The sequence below is a fragment of the Centroberyx affinis genome, unplaced genomic scaffold (assembly GCF_046629955.1).
Source record: "Centroberyx affinis isolate AG114_WGS23_722 - 3 ecotype Tasmania unplaced genomic scaffold, CSIRO-AGI_Caff_v1 ptg000554l_1, whole genome shotgun sequence".
Lineage (NCBI taxonomy): Eukaryota > Metazoa > Chordata > Actinopteri > Beryciformes > Berycidae > Centroberyx > Centroberyx affinis.
The window spans coordinates 96,124-118,707 of record NW_027279198.1 but is presented as its reverse complement, the minus strand read 5'-3'; the positions used below and the strand labels follow the sequence as shown (position 1 = coordinate 118,707).

At 39.1% G+C, this 22,584-nt stretch overlaps 1 protein-coding gene across 1 annotated transcript in view; it reads right to left on the bottom strand.

Annotated features, from left to right (window-relative positions):
• Positions 1-7,717: 7,717 nt before the first annotated feature.
• Positions 7,718-22,584, bottom strand: part of gpc5a (glypican 5a) — a 69,605-nt gene continuing 54,738 nt past the window's right edge. The window contains exons 8-9 of the mRNA XM_071518117.1: positions 8,331-8,493; positions 7,718-7,761 (exon numbers count right to left, since the gene is read on the bottom strand). Of these exons, the coding sequence (XP_071374218.1) occupies positions 7,718-7,761; positions 8,331-8,493 (207 nt within the window). The remainder of the gene's footprint in view (positions 7,762-8,330; positions 8,494-22,584) is intronic.

The window sequence follows — 22,584 nt, the reverse complement described above, 5'->3', positions numbered from 1 at the left end:
GCTTACTAGAATGTCCCTTTATTTTAAGAGTCTACTTCGGTGAGTTTTGAATTATTCTTTTTTTTATCGTAAGCTTAAGTTTACCTTTTATGGATGGAGTTGGTGGTGTGCAGGGTATGCATTAAAGGCTTGAATTTTCAATTAAATTTATGTTACAATGAAAAGGATGCTCTCGTATAGCCATGTGAACCGTACTGCTACAGTGCTGTAACAATTGCGTGACCAAATGGCCCATTTCATGCTGTGGAACCGCTCATTTTGTTGTACCGAGCGTGGATTTCAACTTTCCGTTGTGCAGTTAAATTGGAGTTCTATCAAACAATTAAGGTGTATGTTTTGGTTAAACAATTAACTCCTTATAGTCTTGTTTCTGCTGAGTTGCAGGCTATTGCTTTGAGTTGTAGGCCTATGCCAAACAAATTTATTCCTGTACGGTTTTTTTCTCCCCATGTAATTGCTGACACCGAATCAGACATTTTGAATGTTGGAATATATATTTTCGTTACATAATATAATAGGCCTGTTACTGTATTTTTTGTAGACAGGCCTGAATCTGCACTGTATACTGTAAGTGATTAATGTCATGAGCTGGTTGTCTGCCAGCACAGAGATCTTGTCAAAACAAGTTGCTCATTTTTGGACAGCCCTTCTGTCTCTGCGTGTTTTTTGTGTGTGTGTGTGTATGTGATGACGTCATCGACAACTAGTCAATGTCATGTCGACTTCATTGATAGAAAGGTCGACTTAAAAAAATCAGCAGTCGTGCAACCCCTAGTGGCCACTACTGAGCGGGTCATGCACCACCTGAAATGTGAAACAACAGTTGCGGCAGTTACGTAGACGCACCTCTGTCCCGGTTTGGCTGAACAAAGTTTTAGTTGCATGTTTACCTGTGTGTTATTTTCAAAACTGAGAATTTTTTGATGAGAGACTATAGAAGAGATTTGGAAATACTGGTATCTTTATCACTCTTCCTCAAGGGACTATAAAGTTATCCAAATGGCATTAAAAGGCAACAACATGTACATGGAACATGACAAGTTTAAGTGAAAAATGACACTGGGCTCAGTCATGGACAGATGCAAAATATAAGAGCCAAGCACAACAGAACCTTGTAATAGCTGTAGCCGAAAGCTGTATTGTGAGTCTTCACGTCATCAGTTTTCAGGCCCACAGTCACCATGGAAGCACAAGAAGCATGAATGCCAAAGTAATAAGTACAAGGTTGTCTGTGTTCATTAGGAGTTTGTGCATATTTTTTATCTTTTTTTGTTGTGCAATTTGTGAAGCTCCCATCAGAAAGCTGTTTGAGCCTACTGCTAGGTTTTGCTTTTTTGATATATTTTCTTTTTTCATTATTTCTTATTTTGATGTTTTAGGGAATAAAAAGGTTAAGTAAAAATAAGGAAGAGGTTGAGATTCATATTTTGCAAACACATTTTATAGAATTATGAAATTTTTCAATGTTAATAAAAAATCCCCAAAATGAATAACAAGTCGTCCAAGTGGTCTAACCTTCAGCTCTAGCCCCAAATCTAAACCAAAATCATATTTTAACATTAGCCATTAGTCTCTTGGTTAGCTACTGAACATTTTACACCTTCCACAGCTAGGTTTTAGCTAGCTGCTCATCATCAATGGAATGAAGTCAGTAAACATTTGTAGAAATAAAACTTTGTCAACCTAACCTACTCCGAAGTAGGTTAGAAAACTTTTTATCTAAAAATTGAGCAGACCTAAATATCCAAGTCACAGAAACGACGCATGAAAACACTGATGTTCACCATAATCTGACCAGTGTCGACTGAGCCAGAATACAACAAGCACAGATCCTGTACAGACCCACGTGTGTTCAATTCAGTTCAATTAAATTCTATGCACTGATGCACTGCAATACGGTTATCGGTTAAATTACCAAATTCCACTCACGTTACTTAAATACCACAAGGTAAAAATGTTACTTGTTATTAAAGTTTGTAGGGCAGCAGAAGACAAGTCAGGTTACTGTTTATAAATCCCTTTAACACAGGAACGTTTGGAGCAAATTGTGGAATGTTAAGTTTCACTTTTGTTTCCACAGACTTGGATAGAGTTCAATGCTGGTCTGTGCATCTCCAAATGACAAACATGGCGTTAGGGCTGCACGATATATTGTTTCAGCATCGACATCGCGATGTGCAATAGTCACATTGCAGGACGCGTGATGTCAAGTGAGGCAAATTAACTCAAACACATCATGCTACAACTTTTTTTGCTGCTTGATACAAAAGGAAAACTCGCAAGGTTCTCATTTTCCATGACTAATCTACAAGAAAAGTCTGTCTGATATTACATAATTTAGTCCGATTTAAGGGTTCTTGGGTACACGGAGTTTGATCAGGTCCCAATGTGCTCTGGCTCCACTAGTCGCCTACCACAACCTGAAAATGAGCGCTGCCTGTTTTGGTTGTTTGACAAACTGATCAAGTGCACCCCTTCACCAAAGCACATAGCGAACTGATCGCTGTGCAGGCAGAGTCTGCATATCACCTGTCTGTAAACATGCACACGATGCGGCTACTGTCACAGATAATGTCGCCTGGATGCTAGAGGCAGGCGTTCAGTTACACGAGGCGGCTTTTGAGTGCGTGTATTCCCGTTATCAGCGGCACCTCGCCCCGGTGCTGGTTAAAAGTTAAACTGTTACTGTCACAGGGCTGGCCCGTGCCCTAATGTATAAACGCTTAACACACAACACAAACACAAAACTTGCAGTATCCAGATCTATCTGTACTTACATCTTGCCGGCATATAGATAAATCTGTTTGTTGCTTGAGTTTGAGAGTTTTACCATCCTCAGCCGCGCTGGGAGGCCTGTTTATCTTCCACCACGCACATTAAGCATACATTTGAACATCGTTAGAAATGGTAGATTACATGTAAATAACACAACTGTGACACAAGTCCATTTGTAAAGTTTATTAAGAAACATGTGTTGTTTTTCCCAAATACCTCTCTACCTGTTCTCTCTCCACTCCTTGTAGTGGAGGAGTCCAAGCTGATTTCTGGAGGGGTGGTAGAGGGCTGGTAGAAGTAGGAGGGGGGTTTGTTTTGTTAGAAGAGAATTGACTTTTAAAGTACCCAAATGATGAAAATTATGACTGTTAATTGTATATCTGTACATGAATAACACACTGGTGAAATTTCCTGTATTTTTTCATATCGCAATATATATCGCAGAAAAAGAAAGATATCGCAATGTCAGTTTTTTCCAATATCATGCAGCCCTACATGGCGTGATACACACATCAGGCGCATTAGATACATTTCTATACACTGACCAACTTTTGATTTTGTGCCTCTGTATGGGAAACACTGCATCTTGTAGTCAAAGACGCCCTCTAGAGAAGCGCATTATCTCACAAAGCGACAGATGACTGACTGCCTGGCCTGAATTTGCCTCGTGATGCCCTCGGTTGGGACGTGGGAAAAAATGCATTCAGCTGGAAGTATTTACCCTCTTAGTTTAAATTACTGTTCTTACATATATTTATGTGGTAAATACCTAGTACCTTCAGGTGAGTGTTAAAATAAGGTTACCAAAAAGTTTGATGGTACATATTTCCTGGGACATGAAAGTCTTTGTTGAATCACTTAGCTAATTCCCAGAAATTAGTTCAGTAGGTTAATTTAATCAAGCAATAAACTGACAACCTAGGTCTACACCCAGGAAGGCAGGGTGTGAGTGACACTGTTGTAAATGATTTCAGTTCCTCTGTCACTGGCTCTGGGCAGGGCAGGAGTCACTGGAGGTGGCCTAATATGATCACACACTGTAATGAGGATAAAGATGTGTCAGACAGTCACAGCCAGGTATTGCAGGCCCCGCTAGGTAGGCTCTAAACTGCTCCCACTGATAGGTCTATGACTTCATACTGTAAATGATGACAGAAATGTGGTTTTGCAATATGTGCGCAGATCCCCCTGTTGAACGCTGTTATATCCATTATCACTTGACATTACATGGTGGAGGGGTTTTGTAAGGAACAGCTCTATTTTCAACCCTCATTTGCCACTGGCCTGTGAGGAAGAAGCTGGGATTATATCAAGTACTCTCCTGCTGAGACACTATTAATTAATAAGAGTTATGCTAAAGGGGGCCCTCCTCCCCTTCCCCTCATTGTGCTTACTTGCAAGGAATCGATTTGTGTCTCTCCTGCTGCCACTGTGTCTGACAGATGTCTTTTTTTGCAGTACAATCCTCGCGCTGCAAGCAGTCTGTGTGTCTGCTGCTGAACCATGCAGGGCCAGATAACGCCATAAGAGGCCTGGAGCTGCCTGCTGGGGCTGGAGCATGAAAAAGCTCTGAGTTGGTCCCTACTGCAGGCATTGTTGAGGTCACAGACAATCCAAGTGTTTTATTGGATAAAGGGCACTTTGGAAAATAAAAACTCTTTCATTTCTTATGTAAATGTTGTAAACAAGCCATAGGAAAGTTTGTGTGAAATGGTGTTGTTGTTATTATATTACGGTTGTGTGCTGCATCTTGTTAATGAGCCACCATGGCTAGAATGGCAAAATGGGCTTTTATTGTATTTAAAGCTGCACAAGGCAGGGGTTTTATGTAATAATACACCCGTCTTATCAGTCTAAATCACAAAGTGGGCCTGCAATAGAGAAGAGTGTGTCATCCCCACTACTTGAAACCTTGTAGGTTTGCCCTATTTACCAAAATTAAATGGTGTCAGGTATGTACACTTCTCCACCCAGAGGAAGTGACGAATCAAAACTTAAGAACAAAATACAAAAAAAACTGTCTCCTAAACAGCAGTGAGAAAGTCCGTCAAGAGAAAGCTGGACCCACCATTGTGACTCTCTTGTGCCCTTGGTACCCTTTGGTATAAAGCAGTGTGTGCTGTGTGCAGCTTACTGACCTCGTGTTATATGATTTCTGCATATTTAACTTCACATTGTTACCTCTCCCTGCCATTTGGGGCCACCAATGCACAAAGTTGGCTAGTGCAGCTTTAAATACATTGTCCTGTAGGGATATATCATTGTCCAAATTTTTCATTGGCTTGCATTTCTTGATCAGTAATACATTACCTATCTACCAAACCTCACTGCTATAGCTGCAAGAGATAGTCCAGACCATACACTGTAAATATAGCTAGAGCCTTTTATATAAGAGAGTTATGCCAATGAAATCACTGAGACCTTAAAACTGTTAAATAAGTGCTAAAGCACAGGGAAGGAGTGCACTTTCTGCATGATTTTCTGCACACTTGAAAGCACACACTCAGTCTGGACCAACACAATACATATCCATGGATGTGGGATTAAATTATAGCTTTTATTTTTGATTATTCCAATTATTATAATTAACGCCATTATGATTATGGTTATCATTATGATTTACCCTATAATAGGTTGTAGTACACAATGCTGTGGAATCTTATAATAGTTTTGACGTTTGAGTGCTAGTTCTGAGCCACACATGAGGTCCAGGCCGGGCCATTTCAAAATTCATTATTAAGCCAGGAAACTAATTGGAGTTTACTCATTCTGTGTTTACACAAGTAGATAAGCTTAATCACATTTTAACAATGACAGTGACTCCTCCTTGGTGTAACAGTGCTGTACACCTACCAGTGCTGTACTACCAACTGTATGGATTTGCTGTTGTAAGTCTCAATACCTTATTTCATTACTTTTTGAATTCTCTCTACAATTCTAAGTATTAAAAATCCATAAAATAGTTTAAAAGAATAGACTGCTCACATTGTTCCTTCCTGTCAAATACATAGTATCCTCACACAAAAGTAATTCTATTTAATGAGGATAATCCCTTAAATCAAGCCAGTATTTTCAGTATTGAGCTTATCCCATTTTATTTCCCTATCATGCAAAGCTATCTTCAGTATGTTCCACTGATAAACATCAGAGGCATAATGGAGAGGGATTAAGGAGAATTGCAGGGAAAGGCAAATCAAATCAAATTATACATGGTATTTAAGCTCTATCTGGCACAGATGTGGTAATATCACTGTTAAATCAAAGCATTCACATTTACTTTGATACACCAGAACAATTCCTAATTTCATCAAATGGCAACTGGCAACATTGTTACATACTGTTATCATTTGTATTGGCTAAGAACATGATCTTGGTTTTACAAGCATCAAACATGTCCAAATCACACCATAAACAAGGCAAATCAACACAAATCATAACATCACACATCAGTCACACATCTTTCTCCCTCCTTTGAGTGAACATACACCTTCAGCACTGTACGCGCATGTCAACTCTCACACACACACACACACACACACACACACACACACCCTCTCTCTCATTACCACCCTCGCACTTCCCTCAGGATTTCATTTTATGCGTCAGGGCTGCTTGTTATTTTATATATTTAGCTGTTGCTACACTGTTTTCCACCATGTTGGCTATCTTACCATCAAGCGGCCAAAACCACGGGTGAACTTTGAAGCCAATAAGGAAGTGGCAGCAGGCGGCAATTCCTCTAATGTCCGCTAGGCGCTGGCTACGAAAAGACTCCACACCCGGCCCAATTCCATGCAAGTCAATGGGATCACAACCCAACGGTAACACTTTATAATAACCATCATTAATAAATGGTAAATTGATAGTTAATTAAACTTTAGTTAATAGTTATTTTACTGTTAACAAACAATGAAATGATCATTAATAATGTTTACTAATTATTAGTAATGCTATAATTTATTTGTTATTTTATCATTCGTTTGTGTAATATAAAATCATTTGTTTATAAATTATATATTGTATCATAGCTTTTTACCCTTTTTACCGTCTCTTATCAGCTATGATACAATATATAATTTATAAACAAATTATTGAATTTGAATGAATTTGTGAATTTTATTCACCCCTACAGGTGTATGAATTTGAGTGCACTTTGTTTTTCATTTAACCGGCATTATTATACTTTGCATTTATCCTGAGCCTTTGATTTGCATACTGTAAGTCAGAAGAACACAAAGTCTGTCTCAAACATAAATGGCCACTGTTTTGAATAAAGTTAGACAGTTTTATGTTCATAAAAATATTCAAACAGACAGATTTTATTTGGTGTTTACTGTGCTAATGCCGATTTGAAGGTGGGCTATGTTTTATAAAGACTGTAATGCAAGCACAGCATTTTCCTTTGTTGTAACTTTGAGCCCATGTTTTTTTCTGTTCATAAAATAAAATGGATGAACACGTATTTCTAGTAGTTTCTGTAAGATGCAGTATGGTTATCATCACAGGAAGTATTATACTGTATATATGACTCTTTGTTAATGGAAGACTGTTATAAAAATCCAATTTTTTTGGTATCTCCTTAGTGCTACTTTAGTACCATTCTTTTCCTTGACGATTGGCGATTTTTACCATTTCCTGCAATTTTAACACCCAAAGCTTTTGACAAAAGCCACCATAAAATCTGGCATTTTTGGTTGCAATAATCCCCTAAAAAACTCCTGGAGGGTCTGACCAGAGGTCGAGTTCAAGTCAGGAATCCTCTACTGTATATTTGTCTGCGGGTCATACAGCAGTGGACAGGTGTTACACTGAGGTCACAGCAGACAGTGGGTCATAACTTTGGGAGGCAGGCTGGTGTGGCCTGCGACGGGGAAAGGAGGACTCTACTGTACAAACGGTGATCGATGTCACCGCCTCCCTACGGCCTCAGATGAGCTATTGTTCAGCAGCTTCCCTGAGCCTGGGCCGCTAGAGCCTTGAGGAAGACTGACAAGCAGTAGAGGAAACATTTACGGGGACAGAACGGCCTGTTTGGATGACCCCCCCTCTGCTCCTGCCACAGGCAAAGTGAGAGAGGTGATTAATCAGGTTGTTAGCATGTTTGATGGAGAGCAAGAGGGAGAGGGAAGGGGAGGAATCCATGCGGCGAGGGGAGAGGAGAGTGTGAAAGGTAGAAAGATGAAAAGGCGAGCTCCAGCACTGTGATACATCAGGGGTTACTGATCCTCAGGGGAACAATAATTTTAAAGTAATGGGCTTTGATTGCAATAATGTCCCCATAGCAACCATTATCTTTAATGACCATTATTACGACTATTATTATGCCTGTCATAAAATAGAGACTGGAGGAAGTCTTATTGAAATATGGTGTCACCCAGCTGCACCAATTAATGTTGATACTGTTCAAAAACAAATCTTTTTAAAGTCTGCACTTTTAAAACCTAATGCTATTGAACATGTACTGAAACGTATTCAAAAGCATGTCGGCAAATGGTTCGTTGATCATTAAAAACATAATAGAAGGACATGAAGATCAAAGGTGAAGAGTGACTTACATTTGGAGACTCTGGGGACCTTCCTCTTCACCTCTCCGCCCCCTGAGCCACCGCAGCCATCCTCATCATCACAGTCACCGCTGTAGCGTCCCTCTGCATCTCCACTTCCGGTTTCAATTTGGTCCAGCGTCCCCAGTTTAGGAATGGACTTTCCCTGCAACAGCTGGTCAGAAAAAAAATATACACAAATAATTAAAATCTAGATACAAACAGCATAAAAAATGAAAATATAGAGTAAAATGTCTTCAAAATCTTATGTACCGAGGAATAATACAACCTCCTATCTGCACATTCTGCAGTAATGTCAACCAATACCAATATCAACCCACTTTCTGGGCAGAGAAAGTAAAATGAAAAAAAGAAAGAAAAAAGAGAAAAAGAAGAATTTTGCATCACCACAACACAATTTTACATAAACACTGATTAAATTGACTATGAGTGTAAACACAGCGCTGAATCCCATCATCTACCAACTACACTGAAATTAGTTCATAGTATGAGCTACATGAAGCTCAGTCTTACGAACCTCGGCGGCCTGCGGGGCAGCTAAACTTTCTAGTGTATTGCTGTGCAGTAGAATCTCAATCAAAGACTTTGTGAACTCAATACCAGGGGAAATGCATACGCTAATTGGCTCATTTAAATTCATGGTGCGTCACTGGAAACAAGAGAGAATGCTTTGTGTTCATCAGAAAGGTAGTGTCTATGCTAATTAGTTACTGTTGTGGTTCAATGCAGGGGAGTAAAAGTGTCAGGGATAATGCCATGGCTGAACCAGAGGAGAGCTTTGACATATATGCTGGTAATATAGCCTGCCTGGAGTCTCTATTTATCAGTGGTGACAAGTAAATGGTTAGAAGATGGAGAATATTGAGGGTTTGGGCAATCTAAGCGCTCCTTCCAAGTGTGTAATTGCCATGTTTTTTTTTTCAATTATGTCAGAAATCTGGCCAAACTTTTAATTCCACAGTACATTATTCGGAAGTAATGAGTTTCTATGGTACCTAAGACTAGACCGGGCTGGGAGTTCAGCTGAATTTGAGCTCTGTGCTTCACAGTTCAGGGAGAGGGGACTGCTCAAGGGCTTGGTGAGAGGCTATATGAGGAGTTCAAATACTGCAGCCTCTGATCTGAGTTTACAGAGGAAACAGCATCTTGCAGTAATTGGTCCACGCACAGGAGACAAATTAGCACTTGAGCTTTAAGATTCATATATTTACAGATTTCAAGGAGGTGACGGGGACAAATGGTGTCAGTTGAGTTAAGGTGTGTGCATGTGAGAGAGAAAGACAGAGAGGGAGAGAGAGAGAGAGAGACAGAATGCATGCGTGTGAGTGCATGAATTTATGTATGCATGCACACTGGAGTACAATGAATTGAACTGCTGTTGGCTGACCCTAACCCAACTACACAAGCATGAGCTTTTCACCCTCAACACAAATAAGTTCATAAGATTTTAAAATGACATTATATTCTATGGGCAATAAACTCAACCTTTCATTGTATTTGTATTGAATTATTTCCTTAACATTGGCATGACAAAATCTTTTGCTGCTATGCTGTTGCTATTCCTCTGAAGTCATGCAAAGTTATAAATAATGACGTCATCAATAATAAACTGATCAAATATATGAATACTGTAGTAAAGGCCTAATTTATCTAACTTAAATGTTTCTGAGAAATGCCCAAGTGAACGGTTCCTGCTCCCAGTCCTCTCACACAGATTGTTTTGTCATGCACACATTCTCATCAGGGACCAGCCAAATGAAATCACACACGTGATCAACTGTGTGAAAAGGTTAACTCTGTTACATGAGCATTATCCAATAGTCAATGAAATGAGTCAAATGAAAGCAGCTTATCAAAAAACCCAGAGTTTTAACAGAAAAAGGAGACAAGAGGGAGATAATGTGAAAAGAAATGGCCTCTTATCAATTCTGTCCCAAAAATATCAACACTAACCATAGTTTGGTTCAGTGTAAACATTTAATACATTTACTAAGTTCAGCTATTAATTATGCGGTAAAGACCTCTGTGAATAATAACATGGCTGAAAAACCAGGATGGGTGCCCATTCACCTGCAACTTCATCTTCAACAGGCAGAACAATTAGCTTTCACATTAATAACATTTAAGTTTAAAAGACAAACTAAGCATGTGCTTTTGTTTTTGCTAACTGTGCTTACTGGCAGATGATATGATTTGCATAAAACAGTAGCAGTCCATTAATCAAGCCTAGTTAGCTACAGATATTTCAGAGCAAATAATAATTTACTTCTAAGCTGAGGAAACACTCTTCGTGATCGACCACATGGCTGCCAATCAGCAGGCAACTCTTTTATTTCACTCATCAGGGCCAGGGGACAAATTGCTTTTTGTTTGATCGTATTGAGCAGCTGAGCTGCTCTTTCTGACACACATGCCAGAAAGCCTGAATTATTGTGTTTCTTGGCAAGGTTATTAGCCTCTCGTCTGTAAATGAAACAGGGATTTGTCTAATGCTGGTTATAAGACAGGTGCTCTGATTAGTTCAAAGCAGAGATTTAGTCACTTAAGAACCCCTTATGGCTCTGCTGTAAGCAGGCACCATGGAGAGGGAGTGACAACCATATAATACTAATTACTCCTTCCGCAAACAAAACCATTAGAGTCATAAAAAACTCAATTGAATTTTTTGTGGTTTGAGTTTGTCAGAATAAAATTATATTGATGTGATATGCAACCTTAAAAGCTTTGCTAATATTGTAATAATTTCATTGTGCCTCTGCTATGACTCGTAATTTAAGAATGCATCAAAACAGGTGTAGCAACGGGAAATCACTGTCCTGATCCCTCTGAGAGCTGCAGGTCCCAGAGAGGCAGGGTGCTGCAGGATTCATGCTACCCACTATTCCAGTCTGGAGGAGGCATCTCTAAGCCCCACTACCTGCTTGGTAGTGGGGCTTAGGAAACCGATGCCCATGGAAACACCACTGTGCACTAAGAGTCAATTTTGCAAATTCGCTACAGGAGGTTAGGATGAACAAAACCTTTTCAGCACAGCTAATGCCAACATTAGCTATAACACTAGCTGCCTAGTAAATGTTACATTGCCATCTAATGTAGGCTACAAGGTGTGACTGGCCTAAATTGTATATTGCATGATATTTTCAATTAAACAGTAAATGGGAGAATAACATAATGGATGGTCTCTTGTTATCATCAAATGTAGCCTAAGTTGCTTTCAGCCACATTTTTTTGGATCTTCATTAGCATCCATAGATCCTACGGATAAAGAATTTCACAATTATTATGGTTCAACTACATGTGAAGTTACCATCCAGTTTACAGATACCTTGGCAGTGGTTACAGTTGGCTTCTACCTATACTAACCTCATTATTTTCACCTGACCTGACCTGACCTTCATATGGTACAGAAGTAATCACAGCAAGGGGTTTATAGAATATCCTCTAGATTCAGAAATGCCATTTGTCCATGTAAGCTAATGTAAAGTAGACCTTTTGTGGCTTTTAAATCATAAATAACATAGCAAAGTAACAAAATCTGCTACATAGCATGCATTTAGTTTGATTAGGAGAACAATTCCCATTTTTTGGCAATTTTAAACTTCCTAAAAGATCTCTAATGAAGATGCTCAGCTCTTATGACAGTTATGCAATTATATCATCTTATAACCTCTGTTAAAATCATCCCTGGATGAACTTCCATCAGTATGGTTTGATGCCTGTGATCATTTTCTAAAACATTTTTTCGCTCACAACTAAGTGCAGTAGTACTGTTATAACAATTAAAGTACAGTGTTTTGCAGTTTGAGGACTACTTCACTACTTACTAGAGAGAGAGAGAGACAGAGAGAGAGAGAGAGAGAGAGAGAGAGAGAGAGAGAGAGAGAGAGAGAGAGAGAGAGAGAGAGAGAGAGAGAGAAAGTTATCGACAAGTTCTTGTTTTGAAATCCTTCTGACCTTATTCTCCACCCCCAGAAAATTAGTCGGCTTGCCCGAGGCGTCTGCAAACACTCCCACTCTGTACACAGCCTAAAGACATGGCACCGCACAATAATGCAAACTAATTTAAAGGGGAATACCAGAGTTTCTGCATTCTTATCTGTTATCCGTGAGCCTGACAACACTTCAATTTGTATTAATGAGAATTGACTACTATTTCCCATTGCCAAAAACAAGAGTCAAGTTTGTTCCATCCTTAATTTGCGATTTCACGACAATGAACAGACACACAAAGGAAGAAATTTAAAAGATGGGCATGGAAACAGTGAAAGCTTTTCTGGGTATATGAGCATTTTCTGGTTAAGAACTTATCCTACTATCATGACACACAGCTCATTACAGTGATGTACAAGCTTAAAAATTTTGTATATATAATGTTGGTTTGAGAGTAGTGGAGTACATGCAGGCTGTGTGTCTTGACAGCATTATAGATTGGAGTCTAGGTCATCTGGTTTCTTGATTGGTGACATTACACATTAACAATTTCAGATTGAATTGCCCAAGGCCATGGGAACAACATACAGTCACTGTCAATTAAAATGCACAGTGCAGATTATGGCACAAGATTCAGTAGGAGAAGAAGAACGTGTCCGATGGGCTCTCCACCCATGTCTTAAAGAGGCACAGGGTGTGATGTATCAAAATGCATCACACCTTCAGAGACATAAGAGACGAATCCAGCTCTGTGTGGATTTTTGAACTGACTAGTATTCCCTTTTAACATATGCAGTTCCAATATCTGTATATTTGAGAAGGTGGAGGAGAGATCACATTTGCCTGTCAGAGGAAGAGGAGGAAAGTGTCAGGATGTGAGTCTGCTCCCAAGACACAGACTGTCATTCTGCATCTCCCTTACCGCAGCAGCAGCACTGACAGGGTGTTTATCCAGACCGAGTGCAGCAGCTGCATAGCAGGTCACCGAGTAGGGGGCCAGTACACATATGGAAGTTAAAATATACTGTGAAGAGTTTAATGTTAGAATAGCATTATAGCCCAAATTGAAGAGTATGTATTTCTCAGATGTGAGTTTGGAATATTTCAGCAATGTTATAAAATTTGATTGCTATAGATCATCTGAAATTACAAAAAGAGGGGCATGCTGCTGTTGCACAAACTGCATCTAATAATGAATAATCATACAATAATTTCATATAAAGTGTTATCTACAGGTGTGCAGCTTAACCTTTAGCTGGATTTGTCTGTGAATGCTGCCCTACTTATCCCACCAGTGTAATGAATGCGACATTGAGTCTGGCTTAAGAAATAAATCATCTTATTATATGTTTAGAAAAAAAAAAATACTAGTGTGGTTGCATGCAGTAAAGAAAATGTATTTATTTATACAGTTCAGGAAATCTCACAGATATGTAAAAGCCATGCCTGGGATTGTTAATTGGAGACAATCTCTGGAGCCTGCTGCACAATTTTTGTTGCAGCGGATGGGAAGTCCTTACCTTTTTGAAGCCATAATTTCAAGCGCATTCTACCTTGGCAATGGCACAGACGGTAATTCTGGATACCAAGGGCAGTTCATCTAAGTAACGGAACATTTGTAAGTCATACTGAGTTATGTGCGTATGCGTCAGTGGGTGTGGTGTGTGTAAAAAAAAAAGAAAATGTTTAATCAAAGGGAAATATCTCTCTAAATTTAGAGAGCAGGGTAATAGCTGCAACCAAGATTGTCTTTTCTAGTTGTTGTACTTCTATAACACTACTCCTCTGCTTATATCCCCCTCAGCCAGTCAAATGGCAGAATGCAGTATGCAAGTTTAGGAACGCAACAAATAAAATGTGGACATATTTTCAACGTTAATCCTTGGGACTAGAGGGAGAGCGGATATGAATAATTCAAAAACAAAACTGCTGGTCAACCACCACATCAATGACTGGTAAATAATTCAACCCACAGACTGAGTGAGGAGCTGCTTGCCCCTGATTTTGATTGAGAGACACAGGGACAGGGCCTACTTATAGATTCTTGATGGGTTTTACCGCATCAAGAGGAGAGGAGAGGACAGGCAAGGGGGAGAGGAGCCAACAAATAATTCATAGGAAGGAGCTGCTGATGAGCAAGATGATGAAATCCAGAGTTTATACTCTCAGATTGCATGATGAATTTGTCAATAGCTGCGTTGCTGTTTTGTGTTTTGCTGCAGTCACTGCGTTGGAATAATAATGATGTGTTTCCATTTGGACTTAGGCAGAGTGGGGGATCTGTTTCCGCGCTTCAGTGAGTCAAGGTCAAAGTCAAATGAATGAAAGCAGTAAAGAAGATTTGTGATATGTAGATAGAAAACATGAAATCAGCGTTTGCACAGATACATCACGCTTATCCTCACAACAGACGCTCGATGCTGGGGTTTTTTATAAGTAACAGACCTTCATCTTTCACCTTTTGCCTCTATCCATATTTCAGCACATGCAGTACTTCCCTCTTTCTCTCCACACACATTCACACAGACAACCAGGCATTCATGCACACATGTATGTGCACCCAGGTACACACATGCAAAAGCACTTTTAGATAATTTTATTCATATGAATATGGCACACCAATACTATAGTGTTTTATAGAAGTAGTATAGAGTATACATCTTTCTTTTTGCCACACACACTCACACCCACATGCACGCTCATGCATGCGGGCAGTGGCGCGAGTGTGTGCACTGGCATATGTAATTGATGTTTTTTGTCGGTCATAAACCCAGCTGCCATAATCCCTCCACCTGTTTCACCCCTCCCCCTCCCTTCACCCACTACACTTCCTCTCCCTGCGCCTAGTTTTCATCTCCTACGCACAGAATCAATACATTTAAATTTCAAAGAATGAAACTTTAACACTGGTTGGCGTTTTAAACACCTACATGCCAGAACATGACCCACATCTCCTGCCCAATCCACAGTGTTCATCTCCTCTAAATAGCCTGAATTATAATTATGATTAGCACCATTTCCTTGGACCCCCCCATCCTATATTCCATCCATGACCTGTTTACCCAACAACATGTGTGATTAACACCTTTAAGACAGCAGATGAATATACATTTTAATTTCAAAGATTCAGTATATTGTCAGAGCCAGATCATTTTTTAACTTCAGAGAATCAGTATACTCTCTGGGTTGCCATTTGGAAGGGACAGCTAAATTTTAAGTCACAATTCAGGTGCACCGGGGATCAAACAGATTTCCCACATACATACAGGCTGATGCTTCCACCACATTTCACCTGCTAATGAGATGAAAGTATGCAAATTAGACCTAAAGACTGTGAACAGACAAAGTAGTCTAACGCTTCCAAGAACTATATAATGTAAATGTCTTGTAGCATTGCTTGCAGTACTCGTTGTGCCACACATGGGACTGAGATTTCCCCTGCTTCCTTTTCTCCTTCAATTTAGATTGCTGGGAAAAGTGAGGCGGGTCACAAGTCCCAGGGAGTTTGGAGTTGGCCTCCTACTGTTGGGGCGGGTGGGAATTGGAAATGTATGTTGTTTGTGGGGGAAATCTGTGTTTTTTGTCTTATTTTCTTTTATGTTATTTGTGAAGTACCTGTCTTGTCCTCCCATGCTCATTTTTAGTCTCAGCAGGGGAGGGAGGGAGGGGAGGGAACGTGACCTATGGATATGTAATCTTATCTTTCAGCTTCAAAATTTTGACCTGATGTCTCTCTCTGGTACTCATGACTAATCTACCTCTTTTTTCTTTATTCAGAGAAAGATGATTGATATTGCTTTTATACAAGAGTCCCACCATACAGAAAATTAAACAGCTAAATTTAGTAACTATATTAACTATAACTAACTATATTAATATTTGAGGTTGTGGCATCATCCTCTGATTTAAATAGAACAAGAGGAGTTTTAGTGGTTGTCTGTCACTCTGTAGACGTTACCATTGTAGAATCTGGGAATGATAATTAAGGCAGAATAGTCTTTGTGAAAACCATAATTGGTGACATAAAAATTGCTTTTGCTTCTGTATATGCCCCAACAGTTTATGAAAGAACTTTCTTTGCCAGCCTAACTACTATCACACTATCACTTGGTTTTATAGGAGCTGATATGAATACCATAATTAATCCAGGGTTTGACAGATCTAATCCAGTGACAAACAGCTCTCAATAGCTTCGAAAGCTCTCAATGCTATGATCTCAGACCTTATTTTTGGAGATTGAAGAAGAATATACTTTTTTTCTCTCAAAGACATCATTCACATTCTAGGATTGACTATATTTTAACATCTCAATCATTATTTGACCTTGTAAAAAGTGCTGATATTATTCATACAACTTTGTCTGACCATCATGCGGTCTATTCTGTATCATCTCTATTGCTTTACCCAGCAGCTACTAGACGGAAAATCAATACTTCCTTACACCAAAATGAGGGATTCTGTGCTCAGTTTAGATTTCATCTTAGATAATTAATTAATTGCACTTGTATAATTAAGTTGATGATATTTAAATTGTTTGGGAAGTAACTAAAGGTTTTATAAAATATAATATAACTTCCTAAGATCTGAGCTCAACAATCTCCTTAGTTTTCAAGCTGAGTTTCAGATACAGCGCTCAAGACAAAACCACTACTTTAGTGGCAGCAGACCCTCTCATTTATTATCACAGAAACTTCGCTCTAATGAACGTCTTACTACAATATCAGCTATTCAGACTCCTCAAGGTGATATAACTAATCACCCCCTTGAAATTAATGCATCCTTTTGTCATTTTTACAATAGATTATTTAGTTCTGAGACACAGCTTGATGAAGGAAATTGTAAAGCCTTTGTTGATAATCTTTATCTACCTTGTCTGTTAGAAGATGAAGCACAGCAGTTAGGATCCCCTATTACATTGAATGAACTATGGGAATCAGTAAAATAAATTAATGTACATAAATCCCCCCCAGGCCCTGATGAAATTCCTATTGATGTTATTTATTTTTTTGGGCAGATCTAGGTCCTTTGCTCTTAGATATATTGAAAACTTCACTCATTAAGGGCGTTTTACTCAATCTGTAAATACAGATCTTCTTCTGAAAAAAGGAAAAGACCCTACCCTTTACTCAAGTTATAGACCTCTCTCATTAACAAATTGAGATTGTAAATTGTATGCAAAGGTCTTAGCACGTCACCTATATCTGGTTAAACTTACAAAAAAGATCAAACAGGTTTTGTCAATGGTCGCCTCGCTTCAGACAATCTGAGAAGATTCTTGCACATAATTTTCTCTGCTGCTGATTTACCAACTAATCCTGCGGTTTTGTCCTTAGATGCCAAAAAGGCTTTTCACAGGATAGAATGGAGTTATTTATGGTTGGCGCTGGACCGTATGGGCTTGGGACATGGATTCATTGACTTGCTAAAGGTTCTATATGCTAATCCTAGAGCAATGGTGATGATGGGTAGCATCTGTCTTTCATATGTTGCCCTATCACATGGGACCTGCCAAGGCTGCTTCCTATCCAGCCTTGGGTATCATTATATACAAATCCTTAGACTTAACTGCGTCAAGAAATTACTCCAACACGTTAACCAAGGTCCTAACTGATTTAGATAGATGGTCAGCGGTACCAATGTCTTCTCAAGCACGCATTTCTGTTATCAAGATGACTGTTTTGCCCATAATTAACTTTGTAAGTTCCATGATACCTCTGTCACCAGCTGTTGATTATTGGGACAAGTTACATAGTGCAATAGGACGGTTTATATTGAACAACAAGAGACCTAGAATCAAACTGTCTAGTCTACAACTGCCAAAATCAGCTGGTGGTTGGGGTGTCCTGAACTTTAAGATCTATCACTGGGCTTTTCAATTAAGAACAATATCCACATGGATTAATCCATTATGGGATTCTACATGGAGATCATTAGAAGAAAAATTGGTTGCCCCTCACAGATTACATGATGTGCTATATGCAGACATCCCTCTACATTATGCCAAACTACATTTTGGTCCTATCATTTCATCAATATTGATAACATGGAAGCAAACGATGAAGCAGATGAATTTAAATATGAAATGGCATCTACACACTTCTCTTTTTCATAATCATCCTATTGCATACCCCCATTGGAGCAGGAAGGGAGTATTTGTACTTAGGGACTTATTGGACAATCAAGGTCTTCGATCATTTACTGACCTACAACTGATATATGAATTGCCTGATGGGTTTTCTTTTTTCTTATATCTTCAACTATGTGCTGCACTTAAAGCCGCACTTTCATTTTTGGGTGAACTATACCATTAATTTTATAATAAAATAAATAAATAAATGAATAAATTAGATCGCTGCTATGAAAACAAAGGTACCTGCTCTACTTTTTTAACACTTTTTTAACAAAATGCAGAGTGAACATCTCAAATGCAGAGTTGCTTAATTAGCTCCGAAAAAGAGAGTCTGATAATAAAAACATTGCAGCTGTGCTGTAATACGGGGGACAGTATGGTTTCAGGCTACTTGTGGACAATAATATCTTTGTACAGGAAAGCCTGATGAATCTGTAAGGGGTTTAACACCAAACACAGGCAAAGAGAGCGCAATGCACAATGGGATGGCTCCATGGAAAGTGAGGCCTGCCGCTTCAAGGCAATTCTACTCTCAAAAGACCACAAATCCTACATTTTTTTTAAGAAATGGATGGGTTCTTTTATTCGTGAAGCTCAATGAGGCCTGCCCAATTAAGACAAGTTATACCCCATTACTGGTGAAAAATGGGAGACTTGGTTAATCACCGGCTTTCTGATCCATTGGAGCAATTGACAGAAAACACGGGAAGTTAATGCACACATTAATGAATTATTTAATTGATATAAGGCTTACAAATACCATAAAAAACTCAAAACCATCCTCTTTGAGAATCAGCTTTACCCGGAGCTGAAGTGTCATTAAGCCAGAACGGCCTTAAAATATCCCTGTAATGAATTTGTATTTACTTGCATCTTGAGTCCCAACGCAACCCATACAAAATCTTGACAACATATCGTGCAGCAAGAAGCGTTTCTGAAGCGATGGCTTCCTCCATGAGCATATACAAAACACATACAGTATATGTGAAAAATAGACACTCAAAAGTTTGATTTTGTTGTTAAAATCCTCTTTGAATGTCTCAGAAACTGAAAACTCTATGACTAGGTCCATCATTCTGCACAAAGTCATGTTTGTCCATGTAGCGTGTGTGAGCACAGCCTCTAGCACGCACAATTCAAATTAAGAGGGATACACAGATCAAACAAACATTGTGGTACAGCACTGTGACCTTCTGTGTTAGTATTTGCATGTTTGGTACACATATCTCTCTTATTTTGAAATTTGATCTGCATGTGCTAGAGGCAGCGTTGGCATGGGTCACATGGATTCAGAACACGCCAGAAGGGAAACAGTGGATTTCAACATGAGGGGATTTTAAAAGGATAGTTCAGTTTTTGGGGAATTTGGCTATTTTTCCTACTGTTCTTCGTACTGTCCTATTTTTCCTACTTGCGACGAACTTGTGGATGGCATCTTTGAAATTGTGAACTTCATTCATGTTGTCAAGCTCCAAAGAAATATCATGGTATCAAGGTACATTATCTGCCAGAGTAAAATGTATAACTGGTCAGAAATTTCAGTGATTTCATACAGCTGCCTTGTCTTTCTATAATACTAATGATATTATCATACTATCATTAAAATGTCTGTTTCATAGCTGGATAATGTTGATTACAGTCCCAACAAGCCCAACCAGTGTCTGAATAAGGACACCTGATCTGATAAACCCTGCATTGCTCTTCATGAAACTGAATTGAATTCAATCTAATCTAAGGACATTATCTACACAAGAGTGAAAACCGCCTTTGCAAATTGCAAATATTCATTCCCTTCGCACCAAAGGCCACCTCTTCATTCATATATTGACTTAACTCTCTCCACATCATTTTGAAGCAAACTTGCAAAATAATTTTTCTAATTTCTTTAATATAGGGTTTCCAGCACAGTTTGTCATCAATTAATATGCCTAAAAATCTAGAAGATGAGGTTAATGAAATTATATTATTGTCAATCATCTTTGACACTCATTTTATTTTTTCTACAATTAAATATTAAAAAGTTGTTTTTATTATTTTTACAATTTATTCGTTTTGAACCAAAACTTATGTAGTTCCTTGTTTACTGTTGTAACTAGATACTGAAGATTGCTATGAGAAAAGAAAACACTTGTGTCGTCTGCAAACAAAATTATTGACAAAACATCGGAAACTTTATATAAATCATTGACATAAATCATAAATAGAAGAGGTCCATGGATAGATCCTTGGAGAACTCCGCATTTAATATCAAGTTGGGGGGAGTCAGTTCCCTTAAATGCAACATATTGTTTCCTGTTCTTCAAATAACTGGCAAACCATAATACCATAAGATATCTGAGACACCAATCGATTTCATTTTTAATAAAAGTATCTCATGGTCAATGGTATCAAATGCCTTGGACAAGTCATGGAATATTGCAATTGAGTATTCTTTCCTATCCTGTGCTTTATAGAGTTCCTCAATTAAGTAGGTAATTGCCATGTAAGTTGAACGTGACTTGTGAAAGCCATACTGGTGTTCATACAGAATATTTTGTTTCACTCAGTACTCAGAGCAGGAACCTTCAGGCACAACTTAAGAGCACAAAGCTAAACATGTAGGCTATCCTTTTAGATTAATATGTGCTTTATTTATGAGATTATCAGTAGGACTGTAATCGGGGGTTCATACAATCGATGACTGCACAAGTAATACAAGTTTAAGTTTAGGTAATGTTAATCTCATTCTGCAGAGCAACCAGATGTGCAGAGAGAGAGAGAGAGAGAGAGGTTCAGAGCCCAGTACAGGGAAAAATGAAAGGGACAGCAAAAGCACTGAAAATCCATTCGATTATTTTGCCCATCCTCAGTCCAAGGATTTTGACTTATTTTTTCTGTACCACCCAAAACAAACCCCTCAAAGAGTCATTCCCAATGTATTCCACTCCAAAGATGGCACAAACAGAAAATGGCTGACATACAATGAAGTAACTCACTCCTTGTTCTCAGTATGTCTTGCATTCGCAAAACCTCCAGCCAGTGACAGTGCATTTGTCAAAGGAGGCATGCAGGCCTGGAAACATGCCCATCAGAGAGTACAGGAACATGAGAGAAGCAAGACCCATAGAGAAAGTGCAGAAGCCTTTTTCTTCAGAGCCAACAAAGCAGACATTCGTACCCTTCTGAGTGATAAGCAAATGTCAGTTCAACGAGACCAGGTCAGAAAGAGGAGGCAGCTCATGGAACGTGTGATTGATGTAGTTAAAGTTATTGGTAAATGTGGGCTTAGCTACAGAGGACACAGACATGAAGCTGCATATAACTTTGAAAACATGGCCGTCAATCATGGCAACTATCTTGAGCTTATACTGTTGCTAAGCAAATATGATGTCTGCCTACAAGAGCATGTTAGTGATTGCATTGAGAAGAGCAAGAAGCAGATGGGATGTAAAGGAAGAAGGTCCTTGGTAACTATGATGTCCAAAACAACAGCAAATAAAGTAATTGAAGTCATCAGAATGTTGATTCGGCAGACAATTGCTGTTGAAGTGAAAAAGGCAGGGATGTTCTCAATACAAATGGACACAACACAGGATTTAACATCCAAAGACCAGTGTGCAGTAGTTCTGCGATATGTCACTGATGTTGTGTTATGATGTTATGAAGGACCTCAGCAAATGCTTACTGGAATTTGATGAATGTGCCACTGTTGAGGCATTGCAGGCTGATCAGCCTTGCACAACAGTGGGAAAGATTGAAACAGTCACCATTGGAGGAGTACAACACCAGGGTCGCCGCCACCAGTGATGAATCAGGGGAAGGCTTTGAGTTGGTGAGCAGAAGTTGTTCCACATGTAAAAACTGGCCGATATGCTGCTATCGTCTCCTGTCTCAGTACAATCTGCTCACGGATGTGTATTACATCATTGGTTTGGGCTACAAGTTCCTCCTCACCCTATCCATCACTCAGGTGGCCTGTGAGAGGACCTTCTCCACCCTGAAATTCGTGAAGAACCGCCTAAGAACCTCCCTCACTCAAGAGAACCTTGAAGCGTTCCTTTTGATGGCAACAGAGAAGGAGATTCTTATGGGACTTGACAAAGATGACATCATTGACAAGATGGCAGAGAGCAGTGAGTTACTGCGCCGCCTACTGGTTTACTAGTGGTAATTACTTACTGGTTACTCTGAAATAGCTATGTGATG